Source organism: Zootoca vivipara, chromosome 14 (genome assembly GCF_963506605.1).
Source record: "Zootoca vivipara chromosome 14, rZooViv1.1, whole genome shotgun sequence".
NCBI lineage: Eukaryota > Metazoa > Chordata > Lepidosauria > Squamata > Lacertidae > Zootoca > Zootoca vivipara.
Window position 1 is genome coordinate 39,574,550 of NC_083289.1, and position 22,668 is coordinate 39,597,217.

General features: G+C 46.4%; 1 protein-coding gene across 1 annotated transcript in view; it reads left to right on the plus strand.

Annotated features, from left to right (window-relative positions):
- LOC118092729 (BOS complex subunit NOMO1) overlaps positions 1 to 22,668 on the plus strand; it is a 35,964-nt gene that overhangs the window by 1,133 nt on the left and 12,163 nt on the right. The window contains exons 2-22 of the mRNA XM_035131182.2: positions 769 to 858; positions 1,602 to 1,647; positions 3,002 to 3,102; positions 3,222 to 3,328; positions 4,015 to 4,087; positions 4,323 to 4,475; positions 5,402 to 5,539; positions 6,124 to 6,213; positions 6,969 to 7,074; positions 7,182 to 7,332; positions 8,148 to 8,325; positions 8,961 to 9,102; positions 10,545 to 10,676; positions 11,975 to 12,111; positions 12,785 to 12,872; positions 13,811 to 13,874; positions 16,545 to 16,640; positions 19,251 to 19,460; positions 20,467 to 20,549; positions 21,338 to 21,497; positions 22,439 to 22,565. Coding sequence (XP_034987073.2) covers positions 769 to 858; positions 1,602 to 1,647; positions 3,002 to 3,102; positions 3,222 to 3,328; positions 4,015 to 4,087; positions 4,323 to 4,475; positions 5,402 to 5,539; positions 6,124 to 6,213; positions 6,969 to 7,074; positions 7,182 to 7,332; positions 8,148 to 8,325; positions 8,961 to 9,102; positions 10,545 to 10,676; positions 11,975 to 12,111; positions 12,785 to 12,872; positions 13,811 to 13,874; positions 16,545 to 16,640; positions 19,251 to 19,460; positions 20,467 to 20,549; positions 21,338 to 21,497; positions 22,439 to 22,565 — 2,472 coding nt within the window. The remainder of the gene's footprint in view (positions 1 to 768; positions 859 to 1,601; positions 1,648 to 3,001; positions 3,103 to 3,221; positions 3,329 to 4,014; positions 4,088 to 4,322; positions 4,476 to 5,401; positions 5,540 to 6,123; positions 6,214 to 6,968; positions 7,075 to 7,181; positions 7,333 to 8,147; positions 8,326 to 8,960; positions 9,103 to 10,544; positions 10,677 to 11,974; positions 12,112 to 12,784; positions 12,873 to 13,810; positions 13,875 to 16,544; positions 16,641 to 19,250; positions 19,461 to 20,466; positions 20,550 to 21,337; positions 21,498 to 22,438; positions 22,566 to 22,668) is intronic.

Consider the following 22,668-nt stretch of genomic DNA (forward strand, 5'->3'; position numbering starts at 1 on the left):
CTTTTCTTTTTTTGCAGGCTAGGAACTTCTGTGGGCTTATTTGCAAGGCTGCTTTAGCCTTTCTTGTAAAGTAGCGTGGGACACCTGTGGCCTTCAGATGTTGCTGGACTACAGCTCTTATCGTCCCTGACTATTGGCTGTGCTGGATGAGGCTGATGGGAGTTGGCATCCAATGAGATCTGGAGGCCCACAGGTCCCCTGCCCCTGCTTTGAACCATAGTTAAAAGCGTAACTAGCTTAAAGGTGAAGGTGTAACATGCTGGTGCTCAGGGATAAAATCATACCTGTTTTGCCCCTCCATGCTTTGGCTTAGTGTTACATCCAAACCCAGGCTTGAGCAAAGTGAGAGTTGTATCCAAGGTTTCTTCTTAGCTTACTGGTTGTGTTTTGTTTGGCGGAGCCGAACCTTGAGCCTAGGTTTTTACCTAATGCGGAGCCCAACCATGGCTTTGCTTCCTGGAGCGTAGCAGCAGGAGGAGTGGGGGGACGGACATGAAGCACTTGGTTTTCTTCCTGCTCACCAGCATACAGTGTTTTTGCTTTGAAACCATATTTTTAAGCGTAACTGTGTTTTAATGTGTCGTGCAAACCAGGTCATTGTGTGTTCTGTATTTTATTTTTATTTTTTTTCAAAAAGCTTTTGAGTTTATTTAACATATATAAAAATGAGGTACTGTATATGAGTTTAAAATAATAAATAATTGCCGTGGCAGAACGACCATATTCCATTGTGGGTTGTTTGTTTTTTGTTTTGCTTTCAATTTATAGATTAAATTGTACACGAAGCATGGAACCTTGAAATACCAAACAGACTGTGCTCCAAATAATGGTTACTTCATGATTCCTCTGTACGATAAGGTAAGCAACCTCATGGTACCTGAACTGTAACAGCCAGGGGTCACTAACCTTTTTGTACCTGTGGGTAAATTTGCAAATTGGAGAAAATGGGAACACCATCACCCCACTCCACACAGCTGTCAACCACACACTGCTGCTGTCTGTTCTACAGGCTACAGTGGCAAGCTTTCAAGCCTAATTTTAGCACTGGGTGCGGGAGGGGCTACTGGTTCCAGGCTAGTGACCCCTGGCGTAGGTCTTTCTTGAGTTTTGAGTTCATTTTTCTACCATGCGTGTACAGTTAATTGCACAAAAGTTAAATGTACGTAAGTTGAGGGCTTACTGTACTGTCTACAGTTTGGGTAACTTCAGTTGAAAAGGGATATTGCAGAATTGGAAAAGTTTCCAGAAAGGGCGACCACAATTACCAAGAGTGAGAGGAAAGGTTGCAGCTTCTGGGACTTTTAAGTTTAGAAAAAAAAGGTGAATAAGTGATGACACAATAACAGATTATAAAATTATTCATGGCATGGAGAAAGTGGATGGAGAAAAAGTTCTGCCCCTCTCATTACATTCAGAACTTGTGGACATCTAAGGAAGCTGAATGTTAAAAGCTTCAGGACAGATAGAAGAAAGCACTTCACCTATTGCATAGGATTTATTGGATACCCCTTAAGATAGAAGATAGTCAGCTGCTGGGTTTTCTTTAGAAAGTGTTGTGTTTTTATTGTAATTGCAAAAAATGTTCATGATTTCTTTTGTAGGGGGATTTTGTCCTTAAAATTGAACCTCCCCTAGGGTGGAGTTTTGGTATGTATGTACCTGTTCGTTTGTTTTTTGATGGGGTGGGATATGAATTGTTCCAATTGATGGTTTTAGACAGGACTTAGCATTTTGGTGTGTATGTTTGGTTCTGCTCACTTTTGGCATGCTGTCAGAAAAAAAGGTTTGCTGACCCAACGTACAGAACTGCGCTGTAACGTTGTAGTCATATGCATTCTTATCTGGGAATAAGTCCTACTGAACTCACTGAAAAGGACAGCATAGGATTGCACTGGACTGAAACTGAGGTTTTCAAAAGTTCATTTCTGGTGGCATTTGCTTCTATAGCTGGCGTGGGGAACCTTTGGCCCTTCAGTTGTGGCTGAACTACAGCTCCCCACTATTCCTGGTCCTTGACTGTGCTTGCTGGGATTGAAGAGAGTTGTATTTTTGCAACCGGAGCACCAAGGTTTGGTGTATTAAAAAAATCCTTTAAAAGCCACAGTATCATAACAAGAGTAAAACAGCACTAAGTACACAGGAGCAGGTAAAAACAGGAACTCAGTTTTGAATCCCTCCCCCTGCAAGTATAATGAAAACAACCAATAAAACAGGTAAACCAAACAGCTCTTTGGATCAGAGCATTAAAAAAACGATGCTAAACCTGCTTGCCTGATATTGTCCCCCCCTTTCCCATTACTTATAAATCTATATAAACTTATAAATCTATTGACCAGAAGCGTTCAAAATAATCCACATAAGGCCCTCCAAACCCGACTGTAGGTCCGTGGGGGGTCTTTGGTCTGATGAACTGATGTTAACAAATGCAATAAAACTGTTCCAAATGTCATCAAATGGGCCTGTTTCTGTCTTCTAGCAACATGGTGGAGGAATTCAGAAATAGCAAGGTCCAGTCTCATGGGGCAGGGAAAACTCTGGCAAAATGATAGCATCTTCACATGAAGTCCGAAGCAACCAAGGACACACCTCCTCATATGTTTAACTCCTATACATCTGTCCCATACATTAAACCACCCGCATACCATTTTTAGCAGTCATGGCTCCCCCCCCCCCCGAGAATCTTGGGAACTATTGTTTAAGGGTGTGGAGGTTTGTTATGAGGTCCCTATTTTTACAGAACTGCATTGATTGGCTTAACAATCAATCCCTCTTCTCTGCAAGGGAAATACTGTTCTCCTAACAACCCTTGCACCCTTAACAGGCTACACTTCCCAGGATTTTTTGCTAAAAGCTGCAACTGTTAAAATGGCATCATAGTGCTTTAAAATGTTTGGGGCGGATATGGTTTAAGGAATGATGCTTCATGTATAGCAGACGCAGAAGACATCAACATAATTTTTCCTCCATTTTAATACTTTTCCTTTCATTCCCTCCCCACCAGAGCCCACGAGCGTGGACATCCACGTGGACGGCATCAATGACATTTGCACTAAAGGAGGTGACATCAACTTTGTGTTTACAGGCTTCTCCGTAAATGGGAAGGTAAAAGGCCCTTGTTGTTTGACCGTTGCTGCCTCCTTTTGGGCAAGGTGATGGGGAAGCAGGTCCTATGTGCTTTCTTCCCTGCAAGCTGAAGAGCTGCTCTGTCACCTTCTTTCCAGGTTCTCAGCAAAGGTCAGACACTGGGTCCTGCCGGGGTTCTTGTTGCACTGCGGAATCCTGGTTCGGAGGCAAGCATACAAGCCACGACCACTCAGCCGGGCGGAAAGTGAGTCTGACTTGTTGCCGCAGGGCTGTATCTCATGCCGTAGCTCCAGTGGCGCAGCAGATTTCTGTGTGTGCAGCAGATTTTCCACTTCCTCTTCTGCTCCCTCCATCCCACCCTGCCACGCCCACCCTCAAAATAAACTCTGAAGAGTTGAGGGGCTCCCTGGAGCAGCTTTGGGGAGCACACCGGTGGGAGGAGAGGAAATGGCAGTCCCATTGTGCCAGTGGGACAGCATACATGGAGATGAGTTTACAAAGCATAGGTTATTTACATGCAGCACTTAGGGCTCACGAGTATAAAAGCGATTTACGAGTATAAAAACCCAACTGCGCAAGTGTTAAAATATAGAAATCCATAAATAGCATACGCAGTAAAAACATCCCCATTAAAAACAGCTCAGTAACTAAAAGGGAAGAATCTGGCTGAGAGATCAAGGTAATGCCTGCGTAAATAGAGTGCGCTGCTTATATATCAGAGGTGGTTTTTTGGACAGTTAAAAAGGTAGGGCCTGAGCGACTGCTTGAAACTTTTTGCTTCCGATTCCTCTCTTACAGTCTTGATTGTTTGAAAAAGAAGGGGAGGGGAGCATAGCTCAGTGGTGAAGCACATGGTGGGTGGGGTACAAATATCATCATCACTGTTAGCCAGAGCTATTCTGTTTGTGAACCAACTTTCCTTTTCTACAGGTATGCCTTTTTCAAAGTCCTTCCTGGGGAATACGAAATCTTTGCTTCCCATCCGACCTGGATGCTGAAAGAGGTGAGTGCTGCTGTAAATTGAAGCATCAGGCAAGAAGAGGTTGCTTGCACACAAATCTGCCTTATATGCTGGTGAAGGGAAGGCGCTGACTTTCTCAGAACAAGAAGCATCTTTTAATGGTCAAAATGGTATTATCCTTACAGAATTTACCCCCCCAAAAAAGCCTCCAAAACCGTATGCTTAACTGTTTTTGTGGAATTATGAGACCAACTGTTCACATTTTTCTATATTTCAGGCCAGCACAACTGTAAGAGTGACCAATTCTAATGCTTATGCCTCTGGCCCTCTCGTCGTCGCTGGTTACAACGTTTCAGGATCTGTCCGGAGTGATGGGGAGCCCATGAAAGGGGTCATGTTCCTCCTTTTCTCGTCATCGGTAACCAAGGAGGTCAGTTGTACATCATGCAAAAGAAAGGGTTGTAGCCAACTATTCCCCTCCCCACCCCAGTAAACCTATTGAAACTAATGAACCCAATTTAGTCATTCCCATTAATTTCAATGGGTTTACCTTGAGTAGGACTAACATTGGGTACAACTCAGAATAGTTTTGACATCTGTGGAGATGTGATATTGGTCCTGTTTTTTTTACCCCCTCGTATTGTTTTTGACAAACATGCTTAACTGCAGCTAAATGAGCCTGGTCTTCACAGATTGAGACAGTGGTAGAGGTAGGCTGTGGAAGAAAGGGACTGTGTCACTAAATTCATTTTATTTATAAAAAGTATTTATATATCTCTATTAAAAAAAACACTTCCATACAATAAAAACCCTATTAAAAAAGTTAAAATCAGAAATCAGCTAACCCTTATGGAAAGAGGTATTCTTACTTGCCTGCATAAATCTTACAGAATTGACAAGTTTTCAATAGGTATTTAAAAGTTGGAACAGATGGTGCCTTCAGGGTACAGATGGAGGATCACATTTCTAAAGTTTTACCAACCAGGGATGATAGGAGAAGTATGTCAACAACTTCTAGGGATCCAAGCTTGAACACTGCTCTGATTCATCTGGTTTGTGGGGAACGGCCAATGCTCCAAAGTAATTAGATGATGGACAGTGTGGATTTCTCTTGTGTCTTGGGAAGGGGAGGGAACGATTTTGTACCCAAGTTCCATGTGCACAGTCCTGGTTTTTGCATGTGAAGCATCTGTTTTGCCTGCTGCTCAGTGAGCCAAATTCCCTGTTGGTTTACGTGAAGAGGGAAGACCATCACTTGAGTGCCTCTCCAGATGAATGGGGAAGCTTTTGGCAGCCATTGGGAAGTTCTGTGCTTGTTCTCTCTGTATAGAGGATTGCCTGCCTTCTTTTGTACAGGACATCATGGGCTGCAGCACCTCTCCAGTTGACGGCTTTCCTGCCAGGGACGATTCTCTCGCCTATCTCTGCAATGTCATCTCCAAAGAGGACGGCTCCTTTACTTTTCTGTCTTTGCCGAGTGGGAAATACACTGTGGTGAGTAATGAGAGAGCTCCCTGGCCTTTCTAAATAAGGAGTTCCTCAAAAGTGAAGGCTGCAAGCAGGGGTCATCAGCCTTCTTGGGGCCCATGGGTGCAGTTGGAGGTCATAGAAACGTGTGTGTGTGTGTGTGGACAACAATTGCACTCTGCAGCCACACACACCCCCTCCCCCCTGCAAACAGCAAGTAGGCTTGAAAAAATAAAACAAGCTTTGTTCAAACATATTTTGTGTATGTGAGAGAGAGCGACAGATTTATTTGTTGCATTTATATCTGACTTTCTCCCATGAGCTCAAGGTGTACATGGTGCTCCCCTTCAGGTAGATACACATTATTACATTGGGCTGTATCCAACTAAGTATTACTCAGAGTATACTTATTGAAATGAATGGCTCATCATGTCCGTTAATTTCTTTACTCTGGTTATGGCTAACGGATGCAGCTGATTGACTGGAGGGCCCCTAGACTCAACACTCACCGTTGCTAGAGAAACGCCTCCCACAGTGATGGACTGTATTTTGTCTGGATTTGTCTTTTGGAGAAACACGTTGCTTAATCTGGGCCTCTGCATTCTTCTCAGGTCCCCTTTTACCGAGGCGAGAGAATTATGTTTGATGTTGCTCCATCTAGATTGGACTTTACGGTGGAGCATGACAGTTTGAAAATTGAGGTGAGCTCTTCTCGAATTACCCTTTTTGCACTTTGGATGAATTTAGGTAAAGCATATCGTACGGATGGATGTATCTTAACCTGAAATAATCCAGCAATTCAGAACTATTTCAAATCGGGTAGGAGGAAGGAAAAACAGTTCCAGTAGGATGCATTCTAATTCCATCCTTTTCTACCTGTGGTAAAACTACTGTACTCATTGACATTCAAATTCCGGGCAGTGCTTTGTCAAGAAATGACCAATATACTCAAACATTCCATTCCTACTTCCCTGCAGCTTTTTTTTTTTAAATAAAAAAACTGAATCTATGGGATGATCAATTGAAAAGTTTCAGCTCTCAGAAACTCTTGATGAGGATGCTGGCGGCTGTCAGAACCTCAGTTGCCCCCCAGGTGGAGAACATTGTATGATTTGGTATAAGAATATGTACAGTTTAGGATTAGCTGAAAAAATAACTTCTAAATCACATATTGCCAAAGGCTTGGAGGACCCTGAAAGAGTCTGTGCTGTTTGGTGGGATTTTATCTTATGTACAAAAAAATAGACACACAGGACTCTGTCTCCGTAATATAATGTATAATTTTTGTTTTCCTAATGGTCTTAAATACTTTACAAACCTAATGCTAAATCCTTCTCAGATACATAGTGTGCCTTTTTATTGTATTGATTTAATTTACCTCAATAAAATCTTTAAATAATGAAAATAATTTTTTTTATTGTTCAGCCGTTGATCTCTCCCACTTCCTCCCTTTCAGCCCATTTTCCATGTCATGGGCTTCTCAGTCACAGGGAGGGTTTTGAACAGCCCAGAAGGGGAAGGCGTTTCAGATGCTACTGTGACGCTGAATAACCAGATTAAAGGTATGTGCTTCTTGTTTTGCTCTGGTGTCCTATGAGATGGGTCTTACCCATTTGATGCTTTTGGCTGAGCTGAATTCAAACAGAATTTGTCCGTTTTTAAACCACAGTTACTACCAAATCTGACGGCTCTTTTCGACTTGAAAACATAACCACCGGAACGTACACCATTCAAGCCCAGAAAGAGCACCTCTTCTTCGATACCATTACGGTGAAAATTGCCCCCAACACTCCCCAGCTGGCTGACATCATCACAACAGAGTGAGTGTCTGAGTAGGAAGCCAAGCAAGACAGCGGGGGGGGGGGCTTGGGGGTTTTCAGAGCAGAGCTGAGGCCTTGGGATAGCAGCACAGGAAGCTACCGTACACCAGGGAGGGGCTGTAGCTCAGTGGCAGAGCATCTTCCTCACGTGCAGAAAGTCCCTGGTTCCAGCCCCAACATGTCCAGGTAGGCCTAGGGAAGATCTCCTGACCTCCTGTAGAGTTGCTGCCAGTCAGAGTAGACAACGTTGAGCAAGATGGACCAATGGTGCGGCTTGCTTTATGAATGAATGAATGGCGTTTATGTCCCACCTTTCCTCCAAGCCACTCAAGGTGGCCTGCAGAGTTCTCCCCGTTTTATCCTCATAGCAGTCCTATGGGGTAGGTTAGGCAGATAATAAGTGACTGGCTCAAGGCCACCCAGCGAACTTCATACAAAAGTTACTAGCCTGATCCAATACTCTATGCAACATGGGAGCAAATGTGGTGTAATGGTTAGAGTGTTGGACTCCGACCTGGGAGGTTTGAGTTCCGCAGTCAGCTATGAATCTCTCTGGGTGCCCTTGGGCCAGTCCCTTCACTCTCAGACCAACCTACCTCACAGGGTTGTTGTGAGGATGAAATGGGGAGGAGGAGAACTATGTGCCTTGAGATCCTTGGAAGTTAAAGGTGGTACAGTATATAAATGTCATCATCATCAACAACAACAGCAACAACAGTGTCATTATATCAGAGTTGGGAACCTTGTGGCCTTTTGGATTTCCAGACAATTCCAATTGTTCCTCACCATTGGCAATGCCCTTCTTTCCCCAATAGGTTCAGTGTCTGTGGCCAGATATCAGTAACCCGCTTTCCTGACTCTATCAAGCAGATCAACAAATACAAGGTGACGATGTTGCCTCAAGACAAGGACAAAACCTTGATGGTGACTACAGAAACGGACACTCGCGGTGCTTTCTGCTTCAAGGCCAAATCGGGTGCCTATGTCATCCAGGTCAGAATAACTAGTACCTCTTAAGAAAAGAAATAACTTGTAAAAGCAATCAAATATGGAATCTTGGGAGCAGATTTCTGTTTCTCAAAGCGGTGGGAGACCTTAGGCCCAGGGACCACACGTGGCCCTCAAGCCTTCTCTACCTGGCCCTTGGAATCCTTTATTCTCCTGCTTTGTACCCCAAGTTTTTCATTGTCCTTGAACTCTGATAATGCTTCTCTCTTGCCTCTTGGATGGCAAAGGAGTGGGTGCGGGGGTGTAGAAACTAGACCAGGGTTTCCCAAACTTGGGTCTCCAGCTGTTTTGGGGCTATAGTTCCCATCATCTCTGACCACTGGTCCTGCTAGCCAGGGATGATGGGAGTTGTAGTCCAAAAACAGCCAGAGACCCTGTTTGGGAAACCCTGAACTTGGCTATTGAACAAAGGGGAAATTGGCAACCCACCACTGATATGTGACCCCCAGAAGGTCGGCCTGAGGGAAGTATGGCCTACAACTCCCATCAGCCTTGGCAAGCATACTCCATGACCTCCTTGCATATTTCCAGTTCCTTGCTCCTTGCTGCTCATGTCTTTTATCCATGTTGCTCCATTTCACACAAGGAAATAATTCTCAGCATCATTTTCTTTGCTGTAGGTGATAGTTCCCGAGGCAGAAGCCAGAGCTGGCCTTGCTTTGAAACCCAAGACTTTTCCTGTGACGGTTGCCTCCAAACCAGTGCTGGACGTGACCTTCTCGCAGTTCCTGGCCTCCATTTCGGGGAAAGTCACTTGTTTGGGTAAGATTTGCACTGACGGGTGGAAATTAGGTTGCTCATATAGTCTGGTGGGAATAGCCGACACTGCGCCCTCCAGATCTTGTTGGGCATCAACTCCCTTCAGACCCAGACAGCAGAGGGTGATGGGTGTTGCAGTCCTACAACATCTGGAGGGCTCCACGTTGACTACTGTAGCAATATAGCCAGCAAGGCTAAGGCTCGGAAGAGCTTGATGGCCGTGTCTTGGCCTGTGGACCTGCAGGGGATCTCCCAGCACACTAAGCTATACTTACTCCTGCCAGTCTCCTTATAAGGAAGCAATACTTCCCTTTGGCAGTCCTCCCCCCCCCATTGGGGTGGAATTGGGGGACATCAGACTGAAATGCGGCCCTCCAGCCCTCTCTGTCTGGCCCTTTGGCCCTCCCTAGGCTATAGTGCCTCTCCACAGCCTTCACCAATCTTTCTCCACACCATTGAGAGCAGTTTCCTGGCTGAAATATACAGCTGCCATAATGCCTCTTGTGTACCTGGATGGAGAAAGCAGTGCGTGCATAGTGTCCTCTGACTTTTGCGTGCTTGAAATGCAGCCTACAAAGTTAAGAGCTGCATCCCTTGCTCCATCGTCTTTCTGCCTGGCCCTGCCTCACCACTGGAATGTGGCCCCCAGGAAACCTTCCACAAGGGAATGCTGCTCTCCCCTCTCCTGTCTTGGCACAAAATATAAAGCGTGAATGGGGCCCCCGTTTGTAAACGTGTGACGTACAGATATCCTTGCCTGGGAACTTGTGGGTTGTATTTTGTGTTGCTCGTACACAGAGTAGGCCTGAATATTGACATGACTACTTGGGGAGACCCAGGTGGCGCTGTGGGTTAAACCACCGAGTCTAGGGCTTGCTGATCAGAAGGTTGGCGGTTCGAATCCCTGCAACAGGGTGAGCTCCCGTTGTTCGGCCCCAGCTCCTGCCCACCTAGCAGTTCGAAAGCACATCAAAGTGCAAGTAGATAAATAGGGACCGCTCCGGTGGGAAGGTAAATGGCGTTTCCGTGTGCTGCTCTGGTTCGCTGCACTGGTTGCTGGCCACATGACCCGGAAGCTGTCTGCGGACAAACACCGGCTCCCTCGGCCTATAGAGCGAGATGAGCACCGCAACCCCAGAGTCGGACACGACTGGACCTGATGGTCAGGGGCCCCTTTACCTTTACTCTCGAGGTGAACTTTGCTGGATGCAACCAGGTGATTGGCTGCAAATTCTTGTTGAGTGTCGGCTTGCTGGTAGGTCCAGGTTTGTTCTCAAATGAGTTCTGTCTCTCATCAAGAGGCCAACATATGAATCAAGCCTCTGCCCACTCCCATTTCTAGGTATCGGTGACATCCCTCTCCCCAAAGTCCTAAGGAGGCTGCTGAATAAACATGCCGATCTGAAATCTGCACATTCTCCTCTTTTTGTCTCCCCCCCCCCCAGATGCTTGTGGCGAATTGACCATGACACTCCAGTCTGTGAACCGGCAGGGGGAGAAGCGTAGCCTCCAACTTGCAGCAAAGTCTAACTCAGTGACTTTCTTGTTTGAAAATGTGCTTCCTGGAAAGTATAAAAGTAAGGACAATGCAGTGCTTCTAGTTTGTATGTAACTAAGTCGTCCACTAGTGCAAAGATTTCCACCTGTGTAATGGAACTTTCTCTTACATGCCTTCCCGAATTACCCCCAAAAGTTCTGGAGCAGTGTGGAGTCTGGAAAAGTGTGGAGAGAGGGAGTCTGGTTGCACAGGGTTTTTTATTACCTTTTCACTGTTTCAAATTGTGCCAGAATTTGCTACTCATTAATATCATCATCATCATCACCATCATCATTTATTTCTGTGCTCCCTTTCCAGAGTTAAAACCATGCTCGAGGCAGCTTCCAACATGAAAACATTTATTTCATAATTTAAAAAATGTATAACAGCAGTCGCAAGCCGTATAAAAATCATATCAAAATGTACACAACAAAATTAAACAACCACCACATAAGACATCAGAACTAAAAACAAAGCTGCAAAAAATAATATCAATAGAACAGCAGAATTAAAATCTCTAAAATTTATTCTTGACTCCAACAAAAATCCCTAAACAATACCCCACTTTTTGGCCAAGATATGTCTCCACTGAAGTTCAGCCTTCAGTGTTTAATCAATTTAATATGCTAGATCAGGCACCTTCAAACTCGACCCTCCAGATGTTTTGGGACTACAGCTCCCATCATCCCTAGCTAACAGGATCAGTGGTCAGGGATGATGGAAATTGTAGTCCCAAAACATCTGGAGGGCCGAGTTTGGGGATCCCTGTGCTAGATGCCATTAAATAAATAAATACAACACTGCCACCACACTGTTAAATTGTTTAAAAAGATGCAGCATAATATTATTTTTCTAAAAAAAAATATTTGAATACAATTGTGTATGAAAACAACAGAAGGAAAATATCCTATTAAAAAGAAACTTTCCCATGTTCTCTTGCACGCTGAAGTTTCCCGTAAAGTTTCTGGGTCCGATGTTTGCATTCCCTGTGGTGCACTTCTTTTTTCAAAGAGAGAGAGAAATGTGGAGAATGCACAGGTGAAAGCATTTGAGTTCCTTACGTCTTGCAGGGGTAGCCAACGTGGCGCCCTCCATTTTTACTGGGCTTCAGCCCCAGCCAGCACGTCCAGTGGTCAGGGATGATGAGAATGGCTGTTCCTACCACACCTGGAGGGCGCCACGTTGGCTGAATATGCCCAGTTCTTCCATATCCAGACTTATTTTTAAACGCTAGTGCTTACAAAATGTTCGGATTACTCCTGTGCTTGCCTAACTGCTTGCTTTATAAGCATCAGACATGACACCTCCCCCTTACTGGTCTGTCTGTCTTCTTTTAAGTGAGCATCATCCGTGAAGACTGGTGCTGGAAGAATAAATCCTTGGAACTTGAGGTTTTGGAAGAAGATGCATCAGGGATTGAGTTCCGCCAGACCGGCTATATGCTGCGCTGTTCTCTTTCCCACGCGATCACTTTGGTGAGATCATGGCTTCTATGTGTTCTCTTTGGCCTGAACTGCCCCACAACGTAGCCTAATAGAGAGTCAGACTCAGTATTGACCCCCTCCAGTCCCTTCCAAAATCTGGTAATCACCAACTTGGCCGCGGCCCATAAATATCAAATGAATGATTTAAGTAATATATTTCTATACTGCCAAGGGGGGTGCTGGTCGCACTGTGGTCTAAACCACTGAACCTCTTGGGCTTGTCGCCGATGACGAATCCCCACGACAGGGTGAGCTCCCATTGCTCTGTTCCAGCTCCTGCAAACCTAGTACTTTGAAGGCATGCCAGTGCAAGTAGATAAATAGGTATTTCTGTGGCGGGAAGGTAAACGGTGTTTCCGTGCGCTCTGGTTTCCATCACGGTGTCCCGTTGCGCCAGAAGCGGTTTAGTCATGCTGGCCACATGACCCGGAAAGCTGTCTGTGGACAAACGCCGGCTCCCTCGGCCTGAAAGCGAGATGAGCGCCGCACCTCATAGTCACCTTTGACTGGACTTAACCGTCCAGGGGTCCTTTACTGCCTTTCCCACTTAATTTTGGAGGCAGAATTGGAAACTGCTGTAGATGCTTGAAAACTGACTTGGAAACTTCAAAGATTGGGATTCGATACCTGCTAATAGACGTCTTGGGGTTTTTTTTATCGTCAGGAGTTTTATCAGGATGGAAATGGACCTGAGAACGTTGGCATTTATAACCTGTCCAAAGGGGTGAACAGGTTCTGCCTCTCCAAGCCGGGTAAGTGTCTCTTTGGAAATGAATGGTCTTGTGTGTATGTATTTGTGTGTGAGGTTCCAACAGATAATGGTAAATTTTGAAGTGCAGCCCCCATAACAGCCCCCAAAGCTGCACCCCACTGCAAGGTGAGTCCACAAATACAGGAAGGTGTATTGGTTTACCCCATTCTCCAAAGAGCAGCAGTGCCTAGCCTAATATCCAACATTTTAGGATCAACAGATAGCTATAGACAGGTAAGCTGCAAAAGATGGTTAGCATGTTGGACATTGACTGGTAAACCCCAAGTTCACTGGATGACTGTAGGCCAGGAGTGGCCAACTCCCAAGAGACTGTGATCTACTCACAGAGTTAAAAACTGGCAGTGATCTACCCCCTTTTGGGGGGTTCAGGTCAAATGTTGAGCTTTTTTTAGCCACAGCTGTTCATTGTCTTTGGGGGAAGCCAATGATCTACCAGTGATCTACTGCAGAGATCCAGTGATCTATCGGTAGATCACGATCCATCTGTTGGACATGCCTGCTGTAGGCCAATTGCTGTCTTGGGCTAGGCTCCCTTGCAGGGTTGTTATTTTGAGGTTGGAGTAGAGCTAGAGCCAGGACCTTCCTGGAGTGTCTTCTCCTGAGTTTGAGGAACCAAGTGCATCCTGGAGTACCTCATCAGTCCTGTAGGGGGCGCAGCAGGTGGGAGGCCGCCATGGAACGTAGGAGGAGTGCTTATCTACCAATGCGATCTTCACTGAGCTAGAGAATTGGTGAGGTTGCGTCTTCTATTAGGCAAGCCTCTTGTTTAGGCAGCAGGTTTCAGGTTGCCAGCAAAATGCTCCAAGCGAGGCAGGTTCAGGAGCTGACGAAAAGGCTAGCGTGATATAGTTTTGAAGTATGGGAACCTTCAGAACCTGAAATCAGGATTTCAACTGTGTCTCGCTTTGATATTTTCAGGTGTGTACGAAGTCACACCCCGTTCCTGCCACCGTTTTGAACACGAATACTACACCTATGATACGTAAGCATGAAGTAGCAGCTGGTTGGTAACCTTTGCGGAAATGTTCACGGTCAATATTTGCAATGAATAAATGTGATAAACTAGAAGGAGGCTTCACACATGTGAAGCTGTTTCCGGGGCTTCTAGAGGCTGCGATGGAGCTGCTATTCCATGGGTTCATCGCACAGTGTGGTTGTCATGCTCTTAAAGAAAGGGCACTTAACTGCCTGGTTGGAGCCAGGAAAGCAGGTCCTTAGCACCTGACAGTCTTCTCGGATCCCAGCTGGGTGACACTTGCATGCTAAGGACCTGGCTGTTTGGACCCTAGGAGTATAGGAAGTTGCCTTGTTAAAGTCAGGCCATTCAGTTCAGTATCGTCTATAGCAGTGGTGGGGAACTTTTGGCCCGCAGGCCGAACTTGGTCCTACTTGCCTGCCTGATGTCAATAGGCAGCGAGTTCCAAATTGTAGGTCCTGCCACATTATGATAAGCGTTTTCAAATGGCCAAAGGGCTGTCACATGGAGGATGGAGCAAGCCTGTTTTCTCCTGCTCCAGAGGCTAGGACCTGAACCAATGGATTCAGCTTACGAAAAAGGAGATTCTCACGAAACATCAGGAAGAACTTTCTGACACCAAGAGCTGTTTGACAGTGAAACAGACTCCCATGAGACGTGGTAGACTCTCCTTCCTTGGGATATTTTTTAATCAGGGGTTGGATGGCCACCTGTCGTGGATGGTTTAGTTGAGATTCCTGCATTGCAGGGGGTTGGATTGATGATCCTCTGGGTCCCTTCCAACTCTACAGTTATATGATTCTGTGTTATAGCAGCACTGCGTTGCATGGGTGAAATTCGGAAAATTAGAATATCGTCGAAAAGTGCATTTATTTCAGTAATGCAACTTATTATTTTTTATTTTCCTTTTAATTTTTACAAATGCTTTCTTTTGGAAATTCCACAGTAATAAAACAAATAGTTACAATAATACAAAAATAAACATCGTTATTACATTTCATTCCATTCCATTTATAATTGACCCGCCTAATGACAAATAATTACAATTACAACAAATAAAGGCTTGACATATCTTGCTTTGCATATATTGGTTTCACCTTTTAAGTTGCATTACTGAAATAAATGCACTTTTCGACGATATTCTAATTTTCCGAGTTTCACCTTTAGCTCATGGTACAGCATCTAAAGGCCACTTAAATGTTCTTTAAATGTAATCTTAATTTGATGGCAGCTTTTCTTTTTTACCAGTAGAGGGAGTACATTACACTGACTTTTAAGACTGTTGATCAGACCAGTATTCATGTAGCCCACACATGGGTAAACTCATCCACATTTTTTTTTTGGGGGGGGGGGAGAGATCCTAGGAACATGCTTTATAAATATGCCATTTCAAATTGTCATATTTGACAGGATGATTTCTCTGAAAACTTCCACTGTAAAAGATTAAAACAAGGCATATAAGACATTGGCATGATTGGCACTAGCGGGAATGTTTAGCCAATATTATTAGAGCGATGTTTGTCAGTGTGGTCCCCAAATGGGTTCTGCTCACCCCTGCGGGTGATTCATTAATGAATCTCTCTTCCTGTGACCTCAGTTCAGACATTGCACCACAACACACTTGTGGAAATTTTCCTTCTTATCATTAGACTTCTATACCACGCTTCATTATAAGATCTCAGGGCAGGTCGCAAGAAGAAAAAAATACAAGGTAAAAGCACAAATAAATAGTTAAAACGAAAATAACAAAACAATACCACCCCTTCCCACAAACACATTTAAAAGTCTGCCGAAGATTAATCGGCCCAAAGCCTGGTTGAAGAGGAACATTTTCGCCTGGTTCCGAGAGATGTAGAATGAAGGTGCCAGGTGAAACTCCCTGGGGAGAGCATTCCACAAACGGGACCATTGCATAAAAGGTCTGTTCTCATGTTGTCACCCTCTGGACCTCTCATGGAGGAGACACGTGAAGAAGGGCCTCTGATTGCAGAGTCCAGGTTGGTTTATAAGGGGAGAGGCGGTGTGCTGAGCCATTTAGAGGTTGCTGTGAGATCTTAAATGACAAGCCATTGATTGCAGCCATCTTTCCACCTCTGGAGGCTGCTATATCACGAAGATGGGAGTGAACTTATAAAAGTTATGGGCAAAGAGACTGATAAACTGAGATAAACATATTGCCAGTCCCCATTCTAGGTTGTTTCCCTAAACATACAAGTGCTTTTTCAAGTGTTTCAAGTCTCTTAAAGTGGTTCAGCACTTTTGAAACTCAACTTCTTCAGGCTTCTGACTCCAGAAACGTTTCCCTCTTCAATTAACCACCCTATTTTCCAACTTTGCTTATATACAGTGTTTTCAATCCTCTTCCCAATCATTTTAGCCAGTCAGACAGAGTGTAGATTCCTATTTAGGCTTCTATTTCCCCTTAATTGCCAGATTCCTAGGCTGAATTTTTGACCCTCCATAGTGGAACCATTTGAGCTAAACATCCCCTTAAATATTTAGCCTTAGCTGTTGACCTGGCTATGCATGAGAGTCTTTAAAGTAAGTAAACCTCAACCGCTTTACAACCCCAGGCTAAATGCAAAATGGCTGAAAATCCTTTCCCCTTCATAGAGGAATGGAAAGCAAAGAGTGGTTGTTAGGATCCATTTTAAGTGCCCCCCCTTTTGGTTCCAGGTCTGCTCCGAGTATCCTGACTCTGACTGCGATTCGTCACCATGTCCTTGGAACTATAACAGCCGATAAATTGATGGATGTGATGGTTACCATCAAGTAAGAACTTTGGGGTTGCAAAGACTACCTTTGAATTACCAGGTTTTAACAAGTGTTCGTTGTCTTGTGTGGCTAGTTGGTTGCAGCTGCTTAGGAGAAGGGTTTTTTGTTTTTTACATGTGTGGAGGTTTCCAAAAATTCCACGTATCCTTTATTCTATGGGACACCCCTCAGTTGAAACAGTTGTGCACCTAATCTCTCTGGAGCTCGAAAGGATATGCCCACTGTCTCTTCATAATGGAGCTCTAAAGCACTGGTCTTCAACTGGTGGGTCACGGCCTGATCCACAGAGCACAACCTACCACATGCAGATACCGTGTTTCTCATAAAATAAGACGTACCTACAAAATAAGACATGACAGGCTTTTCACGAGTTGATTAAATATAAGACATACCCCCAAAATAAGCCATAGTGGGGGAGCAGGTCTGGCAAGGAAAGGAAGGCATTTAAGCGCCTTCGGAAGAGCCGGCAAGAGGCAACAGCGCGCTTGCTGGCGACCTTCTTCTTTTCATGCCACTCGCAGTGGCCATCTCCGCTGGCGCCACCGCCGCCGTGCTTTGGGGCTTGGTGCGTGCCCACAGCCACCTCCGCAGCTGCTGGGATCAGCGTCGCTGCAGCCGCGCTCCTGGGCGCTCTCGGCGCTTCCCCCTGCGGCCGCCTCACTGTGTTTTGTGGGGGTGGGAGCCGCTTCGGGGAGCACAGCACAACGCGAAGAGCCTGGTGAGAGGCAGCTGCGGCTGCAGGTGAAGCCCGTGATCTGCGTACGCGACTGGGGGGCGAGCGCCCTGAGCGCTGCGGCGGTGGCAAAGAGGTGAGCTGAGAGGCGGGCTGATAAGGCGCCTCTTCGCCACCGTCGCAGCGCTCAGGGTGCTTGCCCCCAGTCGCGCACGCAGATCACGGGCTTCACCTGCAGCCGCAGCTGCCTCTCACCAGGCTCTTCACGCTGTGCTGTGCTCCCTGAAGCGGCTCCCGTGCAGCTGCCTCTTGCCGGTCCCTCCGCCGCTGTTTCACAGCCGCCTTCGCGGCTGCTTCCTGCTCCACCGACGCGGCCGTGCTCCTTGGATCACGGCGTTTCTTCTGCTCCCCAGCAGCACGCAAATGGGAGGGCCGGAACCCCGCTGAGCTCCGCAGTATTATTATTGTGCTTTGTTTACAAGGGCAGCCTTGCCATTTTTATTTTCTGCTCCCTGGCTCTCACCGGGTCCCGCGCGGTGCGCTACTTCCGGCTCTCACCAGGTCGGGGCTCGGCGCAGCACGCTGTTGCAAGCTCCCGCTCGAAAAAATAAGACATCCCCTGAAAATAAGCCACCGTGGGTTTTTTTGAGGGAAAATAAATATAAGACGGTGTCTTATTTTATGAGAAACACGGTACATGGCAAAAGATCAAGAAATGGGTCCCCAAATGCGTGTTTGGGTTAAAAGTGCCCCCCTGAGACTCTTAATCTAAGGACCGTGGGTTTAAGCCCCATGTTTGGCAAAAGGATTCCTGTATTGCAGGGGGTTGGACTAGATGACCCCGATGGTCCCTTCCAACTGTACAGTTCTATGATTCTAAGACTGCGGCTCTGGAAAGCATGATGGCTGTTTCGTATTTCAGAGCCTACAGCACTAGAGTGCCCTCTTTGAGGGTGGTAGTCATTATCATTAGGGAAGCTTTTACTGTTTAATAGATTATTGTATTTTGGTGGTCTGTTGGAAGCCTCCCAGAATGGCTGGGAAACCCAGCCAGATGGGTGGGGTATAAATAATAAATTATTATACGCTTCAACCTTACACAACTTGTGAACTACAGTCGTACCTTGGTTCTCAAATGGCTTAGTTGCTGAACAAATCGGCTCCTGAACGCCAGAAGAAAGTGTTCCGGTTTGCGAACATTTCGGAAGCTGAACATCCTCTGTGGCTTCTGCTTGAGTGCAGGAAGCTCCTGCAGCCAATCGGAAGCCATGCCTTGGTTTTCGAACAGTTTCGGGAGCCGAACGGACTCCCAGAACAGATTAAGTTTGAGAACCGAGGTACCACTGTACCAAGAAAAATGCATCTCAAAAGCTATCGGAATATTAAGGGAGATATCCTAGCCCACACCCATACTATGTATTTGAAGCATTCATATGCAACTATAAACTGTCGTGGAGTATCCTGGGAACTGTACTTTGTTAGAGTCCTCGGGGTTCTCCATGACCGTTGAAAATGGCATAAGAATGCTTTAACATTATATGCTGTGGATCAGACTGCTGGTCTGCCTAGCTCAGTACTGCGTATTGTGGAGTGCCAGCAGCTACCCAGTCTCTTGGGCAGAAATTGCGTTTAGCCAGGTGCTGAGCCTGAATGTGCCGCAGGCCATCAAAAAGGATCCTCTGTCCCAGCGTTGGAGAACCCATGGCCAGGTGTTTCTGGACTACAGATCCAGTAGACCACAGCCTGCGTGTCCAGTAGTTAGGAATGATGGGAGATGTAGCCCAGCAATGTCTGGAGGGTTGCAGGTTCCCTGTTCCTGTTTTATGCCCCTGACGAACGAAATGATGGGGCCATTTCAGTATCTGCCCCTTGGTGGCCATTTCTCCTGCCAGTTTTGCATTCAGACAATTCATTCTCTTGTTTTGTTTTCTCAGGTCCTCGATCGACAGCGAACCCGACCTGGTGCTTGGCCCCCTGAAATCTCAGCAGGAGCTGCGTCGGGAGCAGCAGCTGGCCGAGATCGAGGCCCGCAGGCAGGAGAGGGAGAAGAAAGGCCCGGAAGAGGAAGGATCTGAGCCTCCGGTGCAGGAAATGGTGGAGGAACTACAAGGGCCGTTCCACTACGAGTTTTCCTACTGGGCGAGGTGCGTTTGTCTTCTGCCCAGAGAGGTCCTTTTTCTTGTTGTTTTAGAAGCTTTGGAGGAAAGTTTGAACTGCTGTCTCTTTAGGCTTCAGCACACAGGGGGTTGGGAACCTCAGGCCTCGGGCCAGATGTAGCGCTTCAGTCTCTCTGTTCGGCCCTTGGCACGCTTGCTAGGTCACACCCCTCCCTGGTCCTGCTTTACACCCCAAGTATTTTATTTATTTATTAAATTTGTATATCGCCTTATTTATACCTGTAGGTTTCGGGGTGGCTGACAAAATAAACTTTCAATGTTGAAAACTCAAAATATATAATAAAAATTAAAACGATTAACAATACTAGTGTATATGACTTATAAAAATACACTCGGCAATCAAAGAAGCATTTGAAACATCCCTGTCCCCCTTCAAAACATTAATCTTACCACAAGGGGGCCGGCCCACGCCCTCATTCCTCCCGCCCGAAGTGTCACCCCCAAAGGGACAAAACCCTTTGGGGTCGCCTCTTTTGTGGTGGCCCCATTCCCAAGGCAGGCAGGCTTTCTAGACTTGCCCTTGAATTCTGATTGTGCCTCTTGCTTTCCGGGATGGAGGACAGAGAGGGGTGTTCGAATGTGTGTGTAAACCGGGCTATTGCTTAAAGTTTAAATTTGTGTTCGTTGCTCCACTCCCTTTCCCCCTCTGGCCCCGCCCAGATATGGTTCCTTCAGAAAGGCTGCCCAGGAGGGAATGCAACCCTCAGGATGAGAAAGGTTACGCATCCTGTTTAGGGAAGCTTTTAATGTTTGATTGATTTCTGTATTTTAATATTTTGTTGGAAGCCGCCCAGAGTGGCTGGGGGAACCCGGCCAGATGGGCGGGGTATAAATAAATTATTATTATTATTATTATTATTATTATTATTATTATTATTATTATTATTATTATTATCCTGTCCATCTTGAGACAGCCGTTTGGACTCAACCATCCAGTTCCAGCTCCCATGTTTTTTTATGGTTCTTTTTCCAGGTCTGGGGAGAAAATCACGGTGACGCCCTCCTCGAAAGAGCTCCTTTTCTACCCGCCTTCAATAGAAACGGTTGTCAGTGGAGGTAAATCTTGGCTGTAGCTCAGCGCTGGGAAGTTGCTGGTGGATCTGCACAGCTCAGTGGGTCGAGCGACTAAGCCTGGGACCAACGGCTGAATCAGGGAGTGTTGGACTAGGAGGCTGTAAAAGGAAGGGGCCAGTGCCGTTAATGCAGCAAAGCAGAGATAAAGCACTAAAACAGCAGGCTTCCATTGGCTCCCCACGGGCAACTGCTTGGCCACTGTGAGAACAGGACAGTGGACCTGCTTCTCCACAGGGCAGGACCTAAACCAGTGGATTAAGAGTTGCAAGAAAGGAGATGCCAAATGAGCATTAGGAAGAACTTTCTGCTGGCAAGAACTCTTCAACAGTGGATGGATTTCCTCTCCTTCATTGGAGGCTTTTAAACAGAAGTTGGGTGGCCACCTGCCAGGGATTCTACAGCTGTGATTCCTGCATTGCAGGGAGTTGGTTCTAGATGACCCTTGGCGAGTCCCTTCCGATTCTATGAGGTGGACCTTCGGCCTGATCCAGCAGGGCACTTTATTACAACCCAGAGGGAAAAGGTTGAAATACAGCAACCGTTAGAAGTAACAGTAATTCAGCTTTGGCAATGGAAATCGAAAAAGCATGTGGCCATTTATGGTCCAGAGGCCTTCCTAAACAGAAAGAAATAATACAAAAGCTGTTCACCATCTCACAGAAGATAATAAGAGGATGAAATGAGGGAGGGGAGGGGAGTTAGAGAGTTTCCATAATTTTTAAATCCCCACTCTAACTTTCCTCTCTCTTCCTTCCCCTCCTCAATTTAAGAGAGCTGCCCCGGAAAGCTGATAGAAATACATGGCAAAGCAGGCTTGTTCCTGGAAGGGCAAATCCACCCCGAGCTGGAGGGTGTCGAGATTGTCATTAGCGAGAAGGGAGCGCCGTCGCCACTCATCACGGTTTTCACAGACGACAAAGGTTCATACAGGTAAGCCCTTGCGGCCAACTCCCAGGGGTTTGGGTCCAGAGGCCAACGCCAGGCACCTCTGCTCTTACCAAAGAGCATGTCTGCCCTTTGGCTGGCTGTCCTCCTTTTGCAGTCCCCTCACAGTTTCTAAGGATCCCTTAGAAACAGACAGGACTGTTTTTTGTTGTGGTTTCTCAGGGGAGGGGCAGAGAGGTCATTCCCATACAAGGGCAACTTTCCCCACCCTGCCCCCCTCTGAATCCCACCTGATGTCTTCTAGGGTTAACCTGCCCAGATCTGCAAAGCAGGGCTTTCGAACCTATGGCCCCGGGGCAAAGAGTTGGAAGCTGAGGCTCTTTGTAGGACAAATAGACCAGCTCTGTACAGTACAGTCATACCTTGGGTTACAGCCGCTTCAGGTTGCGTCTTTTCGGGTTGCGCTCCACGCCGAACCCGGAAGTACCGGAACGGGTTACTTCCGGGTTTCGGTGCATGCACAGAAGCGCTAAATCGTGCTTTGCACATGCGCAGAAGTGCCGAATTGCGACCTGCGCGTTGCGAACGTGCCTCCTACAAGGATCACGTTCGCAACCCGAGCGTCCACTGTACTGTATAGGGCAGGCATCCCCAAACTTTGGCCCTCCAGATGTTTTGGACTACAATTCCCATCATCCCTGACCACTGGTCCTGTTAGCTAGGGATCATGGGAGTTGTAGGCCAAAACATCTGGAGGGCCACAGTTTGGGGATGCCTGCTTTAAACCAGAGGCCTTCGGACAGTGTTGTGGCTGGTAAATTCCTGCCCATGCCACTGTTTCCCTCTTGTACTCTTGTTTTCTGGTTCTCTATGGGGGTTTCCTACAGGCATCTGGACGGATACTGAGAACAGGATGCCAGACTAGGTGGGCCTTTGGCTTGATCCAGCAGGCTCTTACGTTCTTACGTTCCCCTTTATTTTTCAAGCGTGGGGCCTCTTCACAGTGACCTGGAATACACTGTCACCGCTCAGAAAGAAGGCTTTGTGTTGAGTGCTGTGGAAGGGACCATTGGGGACTTCAAAGCTTTCGCTCTTGCCGGAGTCACTTTTGAGGTAACGTCCTCCGTGTCCTCTGGAACCTCAGCAGAGTTGTTCATTCTCTAGAGAATTCACATGGGCAGAGGGCGGAAGGGGAAAACGTTGCTTGGGGAGAATG